The following is a 17,052-nucleotide window of genomic DNA, read 5'->3' as shown; positions in this document are numbered from 1 at the left end:
AGACCTCCCTAGTTCCAGAGATACTTGTACAAAAATTAAATATTTAGGAAAGCATCTATTAAGAAACTGATTCTTCACATTAATAATTCATCTGTTGTGCTAGTTCATTTTATATTACACACACACACAGACAGGTTCAAATACCTTTCTTCTCTTGCTTCAGGACTGTTTTGTGATGAAGATGCAGGTTCCTTTTTCTTGTCTTCAGAGTCTTTATCAGTTGACGGTCCATCTGGAAATGTACAAACCATGAAATAAACATTGCCTCTTATAGGACAGAAATAGCAGCCAAGTATAAGTTAAATGCAATGTAGTTTATTTCCATAAGATGGAATTTGAGTGTGCTCAATACCTGTGAAAATCAAGCCACTTATTGAGGCATCTAAGTTTGAAAACTCTGCCCTGATGATTAGAACGAAACAACCACATATTCAGTGCTTTTTTTTTTTTTTTTTAAAGCACCATACAGTTCTATAGTTAAGTCCACACAGACAAGACCAAACAAAAAACTAGGGGATCAAAGGTTTAAGAGACTATCAAATAAAAAAATGAATTAACTTAGTTAAAACTCATCACCGTAAATGAAGACAACAGAAAAGAAAACATAAAATTATCCAAATACAATAGATGCTGCATTAAAATAGAAGAAGTGGTATTTTAAAAGTCCTGAAGATTAAAATAAAAGAAAACCCACAATAAATATTTATGTACTAAGAAAACTAAAACCATAAAAAGTTGAAAACTAGTCATTATTCAAGTACACTGTTAAAACACAACATTTGCATTTCTCATATAGAAGGAAAACTGACCCTTCTCCTTTTTTATGTATGAAGAGGTAAGTAATCACCATAGCAACTAAAGAACACTTATCTGATGTATAAACAGGAAATATTCTATATATTCAGACAACCTCACCCATTCTTACATTCTCTACCATCAACTGCATGAATATTTTCACCAGGAATTTTAGAGTTGTATTAGCACTTTGTCATCTTTTTCCACCAACTGGCCTACAATTTCACTGGATGAATCTCATGTTATACTGATATGGAACAAACTGCCTAGGGAAGTTGTGGAAGCTCCTTCACTACCAGTTTTCAAGAAGAGGCTGGATAGCCATCTGTCATGGATGGTTTAGACACAACAAATCCTGCTTGTTGGCCGGGGACTAGACTAGACGACCCTTACGGTTCCTTCTAATGCTTTGGTTCTATAATATCACAGGGCATAGCTACACTTGCAGATGTAGGGCACTTTGAGTTAAACCAGCCCTCGGAGAGCGCAGTAGGAAAAGCGCTGCAGTGTGTTCACACTGTCAGCTGCAAATGCAGTGGCGTGGCCACATTTGTGGCACTTGCAGAGGCATTGGGAGCAGTGCATTATGGGCAGCTATCCCACAGAGCACCTCTTCCCATTCTGGCGCTGTGGCTTGTGGGAAGGTGGTGGGAGGGTGCAGGGCATTCTGGGTCCTGTCCCAATGCCCCGTGATGCATCGGTTCGCATCCCAGCAATCCCTCTGCTTCTGTGCATATTTGGCACCATCTTTCAACGTTTTTTGTGCTGCGCGCTCTGCCTTCCCTTTCAGTCTGCAGGAATGGAGCCCGAACTGCTGAGGAATATGCTGACGAGTCTCGCCAGCACATCATGTTTGGAAGTTGAGTTACTCCTTAAGATCCAAACTGACAGTGAGGACTCCGACGATATCGACTCAAGTAAGGCATACGACACAAGATTGCTTGTCGCATTCACGGACATGCTCATCACCGTGGAACACTGCTTTTGGACTCTGGAAACAAGCACTGAGTGGTGGGATAGCATCGTCATGCAAGTCTGGGATGACAAGCAGTGGCTCCAGAACTTTCGGATGAGAAAAGCCACTTTCATGGGACTGTGTGATGAGCTCATCCCCACCCTGCGGCGCAAGAAAACGAGATTGAGAGCTGTCCTGACAGTGGAGAAGTGGGTGGCTAGTGCAATCTGGAAGCTGGCAACTCCAGACAGCTACTGATCAGTCGCTAACCAGTTTGGAGTAGGGATGTTGACCGCTGGAATTGTGTTGATGCAAGTTTGCAGGGCCATTAATCGCATTCTGCTCAGAAAAACTGACTCTGGGTAACGTGCATGACATTGTGGCTGGCTTTCCACAAAAGGGTTTCCCTAACTGCAGAGGGGCGATAGATGGGATGCATATTCCAATTCTGGCAGCAGCCCACCTAGCCTCCGAGTACATTAATCTGAAGGGGTATTTCTCTATGGCTCTCTAGGCGCTTGTGGATCACCGGGGGCGTTTCACGGACATTAACGCAGGCTGGCCCGGAAAGGTGCATGATGCGCGCATCTTTCAGAACACTGGCCTGTACAGGAAGCTGCAAGCCGGGACTTTTTTCCCAGAAGTCAAAATGTCCATTGTGATCCTTGGAGACCCTGCTTACCCTTTAACGCCTTGGCTCATGAAACCCTACACAGGGAGCCTTGACAGCAGCAAGGAACAGTTCAACAGCAGGCTGAGCCGGTGCAGAATGACCGTGGAGTGTGCTTTTGGCCGTTTAAAGGACCGCTGGAGTTCTCTGTATGGGAAGCTGGACCTGGCCGAAGGCAGCATCCCCACAGTTATATCCGCGTGCTGTATCCTCCATAACATTTGTGAAGGGAAGGGTGAACGATTCACTCAGGCATGGTCCTCGTCGGTTCAACACCTGGAGGTTGAATTTGAACAGCTAGAGAGCAGGGCTATTAGAGGGGCCCAGCGCGGGGCTGCAAGGACTAGGGATGCCTTGAGGGAGCAATTTGAGGCTGAAAGCCGCCAATAAGGTTTGGTGCCCTGCACAGGAGTGAAGTGCAGTGGTTCCAATGTTAGTAGGAATCTGTGTTTGCTATGCTTACTTGCAGTGCCTGTTGCTTTCCTGGGCTAAGGTAGCTTTTACTTTATGCAATAATAAAGAATGTTTTCAAAGCCAAAAAATCTGTTTATTGAAAAGAAAATTCATTTATTGAAAAGAAACACAACTGCTTTGGAAACAGACAGGGCAAGGGGGTGGGGTGAGGAACGGTACAATTACAGATTTGTGTATGTCCTGTTATTATACTCAGCCTTCCTGTCTGGAGTGCTGTGCAATGAGTGCTGCACTTCAGGATGGCTACACTGTATGGTGATGGGAGTTGAGTGCAGTGGGTAACGGTCGTAGTTTTCAGGGCTGGGTGGTGAAGCTACAGGTGTTGGAGACAGCTAGTGGCGATAAGAACCCGGATGTTGGGGAAAGTGGGTTGGAGGTGACATGGGGGCACAAGGGAAAGAGTTTAGGGACACGGGCTGCAGGGGTGGGGCAGGCATGGTAGTGCTCTGCCTGCATGGCTACGAGCACCTGGATCGAGTCCACCTGGAGCTCCAGGATGCTTATCAGCCGATCCGTGCTTTGCTGCCGGAGCTCCGCGCTTTTGTGCCAGCAATCCGCATTCTGCTGGTGGATCCTCCTTTCACTCTCCCTCCACTCCTGCGCTTTTAGATTCTCGTTGACTGCTGCACTACTTCATGCAGCATGTCTTCTTTCCTTCTACGTAGCCTCTTCCTGAGTCTTTGCAGCCTCTCGGCCGGTTATAACACGGACGGCTGAGATCTCAAGGTTGCATCCATAAAGGCAAAATGCAACACTTAACAGAGGCAGCATTGTTCACACCAGACAGAGCAATGATTCCCCCATACTTAAGGACGAACACAGTGTACACAACAGCAGAATCTGCCCATCCCAAAGCGAGCACACACAACCCATGGGAGCCCCAAAATGGTGAGTAAGCACAGGGTCCAGGGGGAATGATTCTTTCATGGCTGTACTGTCCTCTGGGTTTCTATGCCTTGGGGAGAGCCAACAGTTGCAGGGGACCCCTATACTGAACGCTGTCCCCACATTTTCCACAGGAGTTTGTCCTGGAAGATATCTCGCTGCTGAGGGTGATCTGGGAAGCAAGGGAGGGTCTTCTACTACAATGTGACTTCTGCCCCAGGCCCATATGCAATGCCCTGTGTGCAGCAATGGTCCCCCAGCCCCCCATGGCACAGCGGCGCAGACATGTTAGCCTGACTGGGACAAGGACCACAGTGGTTCTCCCAAGAAACCGGAGCAAGCGCATTGCCCAAGTTCTGGCTGAGACCTTTGAAGAGATCACTGAGGCCAATTACCACAATGTGAGACAGCACATCAACGCCCTATTCCGCATCTAGGCATGAATGCAGCCCTAACCCTCCTCGCCCCAAAAGCCTGCACTGAACAATTTCCTTCCCAAAATAAAAGCCACTTACCGGGCACCTCCTCTGGTGTTTGTCCTTCCCCAAGCACCAGCCGCTGCGACTGGCTACCTTCCTCCTGGCTTGAGAACAGCTCCTGGCTACATGCATCTAGGGATTCCAGAGTAGCTTCCTCCGCCTCAGCACCCTTGCTCCCGCTTTGCTCCTCCTCCAGCCTTGTTGAACTGGGCTCTGAAGTGTCCACGGTGGTACTGAGTGCAGGTGGGGTCGCCTCCAAGTATTGCGTCCAGCTCTTTGTAGAAACGGCAGGTCACAGGGGCAGCATCGGAGTGGCTGTTTGCCTCGCGGGCTTTGCGGTAGGCATTCCGCAGCTCCTTCACTTTAACCCTGCATGGCAGTGCGTCCCGGTCATGGCCCCTTTCCATCATGTCCCTTGATATCTGCCCGAAGACATCGTAATTCCTAGGCTGGAGCGCAGCTGGAACTGGACAGCTTCCTCCCCGCAAACACTGATGAGGTCCAGCACCTCGCCATTGCTCCATACTGGGGATCGGCAGGTGTGTGGAGGCATGGTGACCTGGAAAGATGCGCTGAGAGCACTCCACGCCTGGCTGAGCAAACAGGAAGGGGATTTTCAAAATTCCCAGAGAATTTAAAGGGCAGGTCTGACGGTTGGTCACCTGATGGCAGGGCAGTAGAGTTCAAACTGATGACCAGAGTGGCTAGAACAGGCACTGTGGGACACTTCTGCAGGCCAATCAGAGCGCATTAACAGACCAGGGAGTCCACACTGGCGCCGCAGCGCTCCAGTGGGGACTGCATCAAACGTTATTCCACTCGCCGAGGTGGAGTACCAGGAGCACTCTACTGCGGAGTCAGAGCACTCTACGTGCCTTGCCAGTGTGGACAGGTCATGAGTTAGAGCACACTGGGCTTCTTTAATGCGCTCTAACTCGCAAGTATAGCCATGCCCACAGGTTACTGATTCACACATAATTCTCTGATACATCAGCAGCAGACTGGGAAACTTTCTTAACAGTCACTTTACATAAGGAAGGTGAGTGGAGGTGAGAGTGGTGGCTGACAATTTAAAAAATGCCCTCCATATTTTAATATTCCCGCAAGCACTAATGAAATAATCTTGAAACAGACAATATACAAGTAATTTCATTTGTCAGCAATTTACATCCAAGGAGAAAAGATATTGTAGTGGCACTTCGAGAAATAAGAAGCTATGAGAGAAGAGCATCATAGAGAAGCAGGAATAGAGCAAGAAATTCCAGATGATGAAGTATGAGAGTCAGGAAAGTCTGTCTGGTATGGTTTATAAGATTTCCTTATAAAAAGACAAAACCAGGAGAGATGTTTTGACACAAGAGTAAAAGGACTGGTTTTCATCGTACATATTACCTCCCTTTTTCTGTGGTGCAGATATCAGTAGCTACATTGGGTATGTCTACACAGCAAAGAAAACATCTGCCGTGTGGAAAGGTCCCAGAGCTCAGGCTCCAGTCTGAGGCCAGAAGTCTACACAGCAATGTAACAACCCTGCCGCCCCAGCCCCGTGAGCCTGAACTGGCTGGCATGGGCTAGCTGCAGGTTTTTCTTTGCTGTGTAGACATACCCATTGTCTGCAGGAATATAAACTATGCTTCCTTATTGGAAATCCAGGCTGTATTATTGAATGATTCTTTTTGTAATTACACATTTTAATTTACACAGGGTAGTTTGCAGATGTAATATGCGGTGTGAAAAAGGACTCAAGAATGCTGGGGAGAAAAAACAGATTAACTATTTATCATGTATGCAGCGTTGTTGTAGCCATGCTGGTCCCAGGATACTAGAGAGACAAGGTGAATGAGGTAATACCTTTTATAGGACCAACTTCTGTTGGAGAGAGAGAGAGAGAGAGAGAAAAAAAACTTTCAAGATCACACAGAGCTCTTCTTCAGGACTGGGAAATTAAGGCCAGGTCTACACTACAGGACAAGGTGAAAAATCCACACACCGGAGCAACACATTTATACTGACCAAACCCTCGCTGCAGACAGTGCTATGTCAACAGGAGAGCTTCTCCCATTGACACAGCTACGGCTTCTCAGGGAGGTTAAGTACGCTGACGGGAGAAGCTCTCCCATCAGTGTAGGAGCATATTCTCTTAAGCACGACAGCAGCACAGCTGCACCCATGCAGCATTTTAAGCGTAGACCTGCCCTGTCACTGCTAAATACAAGGTTTGAACAGATTGTTTAGTATAAGTAGTTAACACATATTTCAAGGGACCATTCAAGCTGAAGTGGCTCATTAACAACTCTCCAGTAAGAGGGAGGAAAGGAAGGGAGGGAAGAGCTGCAGGGGCGGTTAGTAGGTTATAGATTGTTGTAATAAGCCATAAATCCAGTGTCTTTATTAAGACCATGATGTTTAGCGTCTAGCAAAATTATGAATTTAAGCTCCAAGGCTCGTCTTTTGAAAGTGTTGTGCAGGTTTCCTTTGAAGATGAGGACAGAGGTTTGAGAGTGATCACTCTATGAAAAGCGTTTACTCACAGCTGATATGGTGTTTTTGTCTTTTATCATTTTCCCGTGTAAATTCATTCAAGAGTATAGTGGTTGTTCGGTTTCACTCACATAGTTGCTATTGTGATAGGCATGTATAGGAGGTCAGGGGTTGTTTTAAGGCCAGAAGAGGGGATTAGGGAAAGATTTCTTTCAGGATGGGATCCCCACTGAGTATGAGTTGTAGTTTGATGATACCTCATATGGGCTCCAGTTTTGGTGGTAGGTGACAACTACAGGTGTGCACTCAGAGGGGGTTTTATTTCTGATTTTGAAGCAGGTTCTCTTGGGGTATTTGGGAAGCCCACTCCATGATGCAATCTACTTCTCTTGTGGAGTGTCTTTGTTTGGTGAAGATAGTTGTGTGTATATTAAGGTATATATACACCTACAGCTTTCTCCCCTTCTGGTCTTCAAACAACCCTCCAACCTCTCCAAGCTCCCTGCAGATCAGGACAACTCAAAGCGGCATCAAACCCTGCCAGAACAGATACAAAACCTGCAGACATATCTCCACTGCTACAATGATCAACTCCTCCCTCCCAAACATTCAAGATCCAGGAGTCCTGCACATGCCTATCACAATGTGTGGTGTACCTCATCCAGTGCAATAAAAGCCTCAATAGTAACTATGTGGGTGAAATCAGACAACCACTACACTCTTGAATGAACTTACACAGGGAAACGATAGATGACAAAAACACCCTATCACTTGTCAGTAAACATTTTTTACAAAATGAACACTCTGTATCTGACCTCTCAATCAAAGGAAGCCTCTACAATCCTTTCAAAAGACGAGCCTGGGAGCTTAAATTCATAACTTCACTAGACACTAAAAATCGTGAACTGAATAGAGAGACTGAATTTATGACTTATACAACAATCTCTAATCCACTAACAACCCCAACCCCGCAGCAGTTCCCCCCTCTTCCTTTCCTCTCTCTGAGTGGAGGGGTGTTAGCCGGCCACTTCAACTTGAAATGTCTGTTAACTACTTATGCTAAACAATCTGTTCAAACATTAGCTTGTGACACTCTGATTAAGTTTCCCAGACCCGAAGAACTCTCTAGAAGCTCAAAAGCTTGTCTTTCTCACCCACAGAAATTGGTCCAAGAAAAGATATTACCTCACCTACCTTGTCTATTTGTTATGTAATTATTCACTTGAGCAATAGTCACAACAGGCCCTTCCCTCCAAAGGTCAAACTTTCTATGGGAATTCAGAAGCTTTTCAGAAGTTTTTATTCTATTTGATGTCTATATATACACACGCGCACACACACACACACACACACACACTAGTATTGCCGATAGTAAAAAAGTTACAAACACAAGGATGTATAATTGGCATTTGGTTTTGTTCAAAATAAAGTTACTGGAAAAAATTGGTAAGTGTCATCCTTTACATAATCTAGTCTGATTCATTACATAAGGTAAGGATCTTATATACAGAATGCTTTGGAATCACTCAACTTGTGTGTGATTTGGCTAGTACTACAATTATTCTTCTGTTTGCACCCTTGAAGAAAAACTCAGAAGAAACAAAACTTCTAGTTCACAAACATTTAAACTTTTATTCTGCATTCATTTCAAAACTTTTTCTCCCCCCATTCTTAGTTTCATTAAGGGCAATAAAATGTATCTTACAATTATCCAATAATGTGCACCTCCAGCCCAGTAAATAATTAAACAGAGCCCCTATAAATGTATTCTAAAAGTTCCTGCATTTTTTTTCCAGATAGGTACCTTCAGGATTCAGTAAAAATAACTCTGAAATTTCAAGCTGCATTGTAGAATATTTAGATTTTACACATTCTTAAAGGAAATTGTCTGGATCAAAGAAAGTAAAACACATCCTGAAATCTAACCTGACATTTGCAGGTTAGGATACTTCATGGTATTTGCTATAAAATAATATCAATTAAGTGTCACTACTTGCAAAGAATTTTTTCCTCTCATCACATGGCTGAAAGATTTTTTTTATGACCTCCAGTAATACAGTTTGCATGTTCATCTGAACTGTATCCACTTGGCCTGTGTAGCTTCTAAGGTCTTCCAACCATTATCTGCACTTTGTAAAGACTGATCTTGTCCTGATCTTGCATCAAGTCTCCTTTCAGAAGATGCTCGGAAGCCACCACCTGAGAGTCTACTAACCAAGCTTCAAAAATATTGTAACCAGTCTTTGTTTTCACACTTCATGTGGTTCTCATCAAGAGAAATTTTGATTATGCTTTGAGGTTCAGAACCTCACCTGATTTCTTTTAGGTTCTCTCTTCATTCTTAAAAGTTCCAAAAAAATGTTTAATTTACAAAGTATACACAACCTGTCAAATAAAAAGATGTTTATAACTGAATTTTTGAACTTAACAACTCTCAAAAGATTTCAGAGCTCAGAACAGTTAACAGCTGTCCACCTGTGTTGCCATCTTTGACGACACCCTGTTTTACAAGCACTACAAACAGCGTAATTGAAATAATTTGTACAACAGCCTGACATACAGTATTCTGAATTCTTCTGTGAAAGTCAAAACCAATGCCAACACAAAATGAAGTCCCTAACTTTTCCACCCTCTTGGCCCAGTTACACAACTCTACAGTGCACGACAATGTAATTAATTTTAAATTCCAATGAGTTGGAGTTTATAGCAGTGAACCAACATTCGCCCTGGTACGCCTGAGAAACAAGATTTACACAGTGATCAAGGAAATCGGTGATCGAGTCAGTTCTGTGCATGATCAATGCTATGTTTTCACATATAGAAGTGATTTTAATAAACCCGACAGGATACATGGGTGCAATTACACACATTACTCTTGAAATAATAATAATTGGGGTTCTGGATACAGTGTGGTCACATCTCTCCATCTCAGAAAAAAAATTCAGTTTTAATTACCACCAGTACAAACTCTTGCTATCAGTTTTCAAATTCTTCAAAACTTTAGTGTCATTTGATATCAGTACAATTACATGCCAGAATTGTAGCCAGCTAGCATTTTTAATGGTAGTAAGAATGATCTTTTATTGAACTTACAGTAGAACCTCAGAGTTATGAATAGCTTGGGAGTGGAGGTTGTTCATAACTCTGAACAAAATATTATGGTTGTTCTTTCAAAAGTTTACAACTGAGCATTGACTTAATACAGCTTTGAAACTTTACTATGCAGAAGAAAAATGCTGCTTTTAACCATCTTAATTTAAATGACACAAGCACAGAAACAGTTTCCTTACCTTGTCAAATCTTTTTTTTTTTTTTTTTTTTAAACTTTCCCTTTTTAGTAGGTTACATTTAACACAGTACTGGTACTGCATTTGCATTTGGGGGGGGGAGGAAGAGGGGGGGTCTCTGCTGCTGCCTGATTGCGTTCTTCCAGTTCCAAATGAGGGGTGTGGTTGACTGCTCAGTTCTTAACTCTGGTATTCGTAACTCTGAGATTCTACTGTATTCAAAGTGCACATAGAAATAGGTTATTTCTTCCTCTAAAGAGAAACACTTTCATATGTCTCAATATATTCTAATGTTTAAAAATCAGTCACTGTCAAGGTAAGGATTGGTAAAGACAAGCAGAACAAATACACTGAATCCAAAGGAACATTTGTTATGTTCTAGAAATTATTTCTGCTTTGATTTAATCAAGAAGCTCTTTGCCAAACTTTAAAGCCTGGCACATCGTTACTCTGAAATCTACACTACTCAGTCTTTCTGTGGGTCAGATTTAAGCAAAAGTAGCTAGTCTCACAGCTACAAAGTAGATGCCAAAAGTTGCAATGTTTGCTTACTATGGAGAGACTAAAATTACCAGTGCTCCAGTCAGCTGACCTTTTCTTATCCTTATTGCTACTATTTTTGAATATTTTCTTCAATTTATGAGAATTTTTAATCTTCCATTTATGTCTTTTGTCACATCAAGAAATGACAACATAGATGTCCTCTGAACTATTTATCTATATTAGGGGTACTCTTAAATATATGGGACAAAAATGTAAGGTATATTACATTCAGACAAGGCCGGGGGAATTAGAAGTTTGGTGCAAAATCTGAAATTCAAATACATTTTATCGTCACTTTCTGCATTGTAATTTGAAATCTCATCCTATTTACTGTTAAAATCTTTGCTTCACTGTCAGAATTGCAATGTATTAGTTTATTTTTAAAGCTATATTCATCAGACTATGAACTGGTGATTAATCAGCATTTTTATTATCTATCTAAGGTCTTCCCCCAATTTCTAAAGTATGTCCAAGACCTTCCCATTTCTTCAAAAAACCTCACTAACAAGAGAGATCTACTATACCTATTTTTTAGTGGACATTAGACAATATACTCCTGGAGTAGTCATTTTGATCTCTAGTAATTAAAAATCTCAACATAATTTAAAATTTAGGAGAAATAAGAACAACTCTAGCTTATCTATGGTTTGTTTTTAAAAATATTTCTCTAGCTTTACGATCCTGAGGAAAATCCCAGTGGAAGCTATCTGCAGTTCTTTCAGAATATTTTCCAATTAATTATTTGTATTAGATGGGGGAAAACATCTTCACAATAATTGGAAAATATTTCTCTCCTCAAAAAAGTTTGGCTTTCCAGGATATTTTGAGATTGTTGAAAAAGGAGAAACATGTCACTGGAAAAGTAGATTAAAGTTAAGATGGTTGAAATGAAAAAAATATTAGCACATTCTGTAGGTTTGCACTGAAAATGATAAAGAAAATATCATTTGTTGCCTAGTGATTGGGATAATTTACTGATAATTTGTAACAAGTTTTTGAAGGAAGGGTATATTTTTAATTTATTTATATCAGAACAGCAGGAATTTACATTTTGAATAAGAAACAAAACCATTTTGTATTGTTCTCTTAGTATTTACCAGCATTTTGCTCAGTTGTTTTTTTACGGAATCAAATTCCAGTTTTACATAACAAGTAGACAAAATACATGGAAGACTTCACTAAGTTTCATATTGACATAAAGGCATACAAAAATATATGCATTTGAGTTTATTAGGTTACATTTACCAGTGACATCAGATCAAATTATTGGTAAAGTACATCTCTTGGTAATAACAAAACAGGACATGATTTTAGAAGCTTGTTCACCAGAACACTTGCTGTACTTCTGCCTTCACAAAATGCCTGCTCAACCAGGTATTAGAGTCCTATATATTGTTTCATGCTTTAATTCAGCATATATAAGCCTTTATTTTAGAAACAGCCCCATTAAAAAGACTCCCATAATTTGTCATTTTTTATTGAAACACTTTTCTAAAACGGATGCCAAACCATTCCTGCAATCATTTAGAAAAGAGCGAAGGTGATGAAATTAGATTGCCTTGAAATGTATAGCTAGCTAACTTGGATGACAGCTGGCATAGCACACTTGTCTAAACTGAAAAGACTTCTATTAATCCAGCAGCTCTTGTAATTTCTGTAAAACAAAAGCAGACCTCACATTTTAAATATTAAGCTACCAGAAGAAACTCCCTAAACTTAAGTTTATGTGAACGTGAGATGAAGCCACGAATAAGGTATATGTATTATCAGCAATGTTCCAAATAAACACAGTTCATGAGTTTCAGGTGTTTAAAACTGCACTAAGATGACAGTGATGTGATTTGTCCTGGCATAAAAAATGTTGCAAGAATAATTTCCTTAGATGTGTTAATAATTAGTACACAATATTTAAAGGAATACTATTTAAGTTCCATTCACTTTATTCAAGTGCCTTTAATGAATACTGAGGTTTCAGAGAGTGAGCAAAAGGCATACAGAACTAGTTAGACTTCAGTTTTCTTACTATAAGATTGGAGCTATGTACTAGTCATAATACTAATAGCATTAAGTCAACTTTTGATTTTTGTCTTTTCCTTTCCTATAGTTTATGACCCACTGACAGTTAAGATTAAAACCCTTTAACACCTTGATGTACAGGTACTGTAAAGACTTTGGAAGGCAGAGAATAGTTGATCCAGACAAACAAAAGGTCAGTAGGTTTTAATGCTGCAATAAGGCCACTCTGGCATTTAGTTCAGTAGCAAGCAGTGAAACTGTCCAATAGATATTAGTCATGTCACAGAGACGTGCTTCACGCTGCTCTGTTCTTAGCAACTCATTATCCCAATGAAGCTACACTGACTATGGCCCTTAAGGGGACCCATGAGTAATGCAGTGATAGAGGGCACAGGGAAAATGAAAATGATACAGAAAAAACTTCAGTACTGAATGTGAGAACTGGTGAGCCAAGAATCAAAATGGTGGCAATAGTTTATAATGCCCACAATACAAATGATTAAATGCCTGAGGGAGAAGGAAGATTGTTAAAAAGCTTTTTGCAGTCATACCTAACAGCTTCTTCCAAGACTTGATGAGAGATTTTGCTAAAGATGTAACCTCTTCATCTGTGCTTTGCTTGCGTATTGCATTCACTGACATTCCAATTCTTGTGGACTGCAACAGAAAAAGATATACATCACAATTTGTGAAAGACATTGAACAGATACAAAAAGCTAAGCTGCATTTTGACAATGCAAGGTAAAAATCTAAGCATCCAGTCAGTTGTATCCCTATGAAGTTGACTGAAATTACTTTATTAAGTTGCAAATCCTTACTGAATTGATTTTCACAAGACATCCTGCACATTTATACTGATAAAACACATTAATAAACTTTTCTTGATAGGAGCATGCAATCAAAAAAAAAAAGTTCACTTGGAACAAAACATATGTTTTATGGTTTAAGTGGTGGGGGGGATCATTCAATATATTAGATAGAGGTCCATTCTAAAACAGGAAAATAGAAATTGCATCACTTGACGTTATCCTATAGGATGACTTTTTTTTTTTTAACTGCTATGTTGCCCGATACATTTAAAGCTCCTTTGAGGAAATGTTAGTGTATTAGAAATCTGCTCTCACAGCACAGGATCCTATAATATTTCAGTACCCTTATTATTCACAAAAGTGATAAAGGCAGAGTACAAGAAATGGGACAACATGCACAGACATACCTATGAACATAAAGAAATCCACCTTTTCTATGAGGCTGCATGATGACTGATGTTCTCATTTTAGGGAGCCAAGAAACTTCTCAGGGACAAGTAATTTAAGAAACGTACATTTAAAATGTCAATAGTGTCCCCAAGTTTCAATATTTATACTTGTTAGTAATCAATGGCATATTGTAGCTGCCAACAGATAATTCCCACTGTTTTCCATTTTGACTGGAAAACTGTTTTTAAAAGGCCATGTTTATTGTCTGTTTCCTTGCCCTCAAAGACAGCTTAAGAACTATTGCTCAAATTTCCCGGAACAATTCATCTTCAGACAGACTACTGAGTATTTCAGCCTGAAAAGAGGAAAGTTAAAAAATTCTATAAGAGAGGGTGTTTACAATGAAAGCTATTATGCAACCGAAATTACAGCAATGGCTTGTCAAAAATTTAAAATATTAAAATGTTTTATAGATGTTTGAATAGTGTTAGAAATTATGAATTTCATAAATTTGATCAATTTAGTTCAGTAGATCTTGGGTGGGATTTTCACAAGCAATTAAGTGACTTCAAAGCACAAATCCCATTTACTTCCCATGAGATGTGCTCCTAAGTCACTTAGACTCCTTAGAACAGTTGCTTTCAACCTGTGGTCCGTGGACCGCTGGGGGTCTGCAGGCTACGTCTAAGGGATCCATGAAAGGTGACTAATGAAAATAAAGTTTCATGTCCCAGAAAAGGCATTCCATTTTTCTGATCAACCAAAAGCATGTTAATACCCCCACCTACAGGTCAAAGCCCAGAAGCGTTGTCTTTATCACAGATGCCCAGTTTAGTGCCCTTTCTCAGGCTGCACCAAATGCCGTGCCAAGGACCTGCAACATTTGAATTCTGCTCCGTCACTTTTCAGTCTAAGACTTCTATGGTAGGGGTCTGCAGACTACACGTTGACTTTCCAAAGGGGTCCGCACCTCTATTTGAAATTTTTTAGGGGTCTGCAAATGAAAAACGGTTGAAAACCACTGCCTTACAAAATCCCACCCTTCGGCAAATAGCTTGGAGAAAAGCTAAAATATTGATGGAGAGGATCCTAAAACATGACAACAAAGAATTTTACGAACATTCTGTCCTTTGGGACTTATATATTGTATACACGATAAACTAGTTTACTAAAACTCCAAGGGCAACTGCCACCTACAGTGTTAGGAAGAGATTCTTCTACAATCCATTCCTTTTATAACTTAGTGGGTGGGGCATAATCTCTATTTAGCACAATAATTTGGTATTTCTTACTTTAATATACTCCCAAGTTATTCAGGGATCTATCGATGTAGAGGGATATTTTTCCAATTTCCCCTCTTCCTCCTGCTCCAAAACTGAAACATCTGCCAAAAAAAATTTAATACAGTTTTCTAATTTGATCTCAGATTACTTTCTACTAAAAAAAAATACCAACCTTAATTATATAATGCTATCCTGTCTTTATTGCCAAATTTTAAACAAAGGTTCAGTTACTCTTACTTCGAGTCATTTAAGCCATTAATGCAATGTATATTTCTCATATTGCTTTTAATAGGCTTACTTTTTTTTGCATTCCTTTTTGTATTCTTGTCAAAGAAAAGAGACCTTCAAACATCTTAGGATCTAGCTGCTATGACTATTTATTCTATTTAACCTTGTAATGGCCTGGTATTACTATTTTTCTTCTTTAAAGAGAAAATTAAGAGGGGTTTTTTTTATTTATATTGGAAGTGTTACACATTTGTTCTTCTACCCCATGCCCTCCACCCAATCAAAATCCCAGTACCACATTTTTGTAAGCAACAAGGAATAGGACAACTGCTCAAGTTTCTAAGCAGGTGATTCCTGCAAGGTTTTAGTAAAGGAAAGTCATCAAATAACCTCAGGCCTCAGAACTGGGAAATCTCTGACTTAAAAAAAAAAGTGTAATTATTAAATTTTAGACTAAAGGAAACGAGAGGCATGTTTGGCAGAGAAATGCGTTGGTCAAAATGTAGCATGATATGGCTTATACAGAGCAGTGATCAAAATCTTAACTTATCTGGCTTGTTTCCTCAAAGTCTTAACAAATTAAGCACTTTATTACTTAACCAATGAAGTAAACTATCCACCGTGATTTTTTCCAAAGATATTCCAATCTTTATACTTCTTGGGGGGGGGGGGGGGGGGGGGAAGGAGAGGAGGAAATGTGGTGAGGAGGAGTTTCTTTCTTTTATAGATCCCATAAATGTCTCAGAAGGAGTCTACACTGCTACAAGCATCAGGCAAGATAGGAGAGGCAGAATCCATTGGACAGTGATAGTGCCATCCTTCCCTAAGAGGGAGCTACCTATCAGCTCAGAGAGCAAAGAACACTATATTATTTTGTTTGGTGGGTTTTTCCAGTATCTTAACCTTATATGTAAACCATAAGAAAAATCCATGATTAAGTCAAATCTGAAATGTTAGCTTAATATAAAGTTACAAGCAACAAGAAACTGAGAATTATAAACTATGTTTTGGCACAACAGATTAAGGCCAAAAATGCCAAAGTATGGCATTTCCTTCTTTGATAATTTAAGCCAATTTACCGCAATAGAGAGGTAAAGGAGATAGGTTAGCAATGTACGTATCAGGTATGAAATCGATATTTCTTTGGAACTATGAATTGGAATCCCAGTCATCAATTTGTTTAATCAATTTTGATGCAGTTAAAAACAAAGACCATGCTTAATCCACATGGACCCTGAAGGTCTCTTGCACTAAGCGAGGAATTTGTCCTGCTGGTTTTGGTCAAAGTTTCTCCATCCTACCTCAGGCTTTCAATCATGGCACTGTGCACCAGTTTATCTATATGGCCACCATCTTCCCTCCTCATAGATGGGTGGACTCTGGCAGTAGAGGAATTTATACATAGTTTGTAAAGCACTTTTGGATCCTTCATAGACTTTCATATCTAATAAAATTCTTTGCATTTAGTATGTTAAGTGGCAAATATAAAACTTTTTAAAAATGGATGGTATTTTTCTGCAATGTTAACTCATCCACATTGGATGCATGTGGACATTTCAAATCCCTTTTCTGTAAAGAGTAACAATATAATTTATAAGTGTAGTCCACAAAATATACAGGATGTACAACGTGGCAAGGCTAGTGCTGCCACTGAAACCTTAAAATTAATCGGGAAATGCAATTATCATCTGTGCAACCATAATGATAAAGTGTCATTTGGAGAGACTGCATTTTATGTACAACGCCTCTAACTCAAA

General features: G+C 40.3%; 1 protein-coding gene across 4 annotated transcripts in view; it reads right to left on the bottom strand.

Annotated features, from left to right (window-relative positions):
• TCEA1 (transcription elongation factor A1) overlaps nt 1-17,052 on the bottom strand; it is a 64,913-nt gene that overhangs the window by 29,897 nt on the left and 17,964 nt on the right. For 3 of the 4 annotated variants that reach the window (XM_027826510.3, XM_037892617.2, XM_027826509.3), the window contains exons 3-4: nt 13,137-13,242; nt 145-232 (exon numbers count right to left, since the gene is read on the bottom strand). In XM_027826510.3, coding sequence (XP_027682311.2) covers nt 145-232; nt 13,137-13,242 — 194 coding nt within the window. Of the gene's footprint in view, nt 1-144; nt 233-13,136; nt 13,243-15,076; nt 15,169-17,052 lie in introns of all 4 variants that reach the window. The other variant, XM_027826511.3, reaches the window with a different exon arrangement.

The sequence above is a fragment of the Chelonia mydas genome, chromosome 2 (genome assembly GCF_015237465.2).
Source record: "Chelonia mydas isolate rCheMyd1 chromosome 2, rCheMyd1.pri.v2, whole genome shotgun sequence".
Taxonomy (NCBI): Eukaryota; Metazoa; Chordata; order Testudines; family Cheloniidae; genus Chelonia; species Chelonia mydas.
This window is presented reverse-complemented; position numbering and strand designations above follow the sequence as displayed.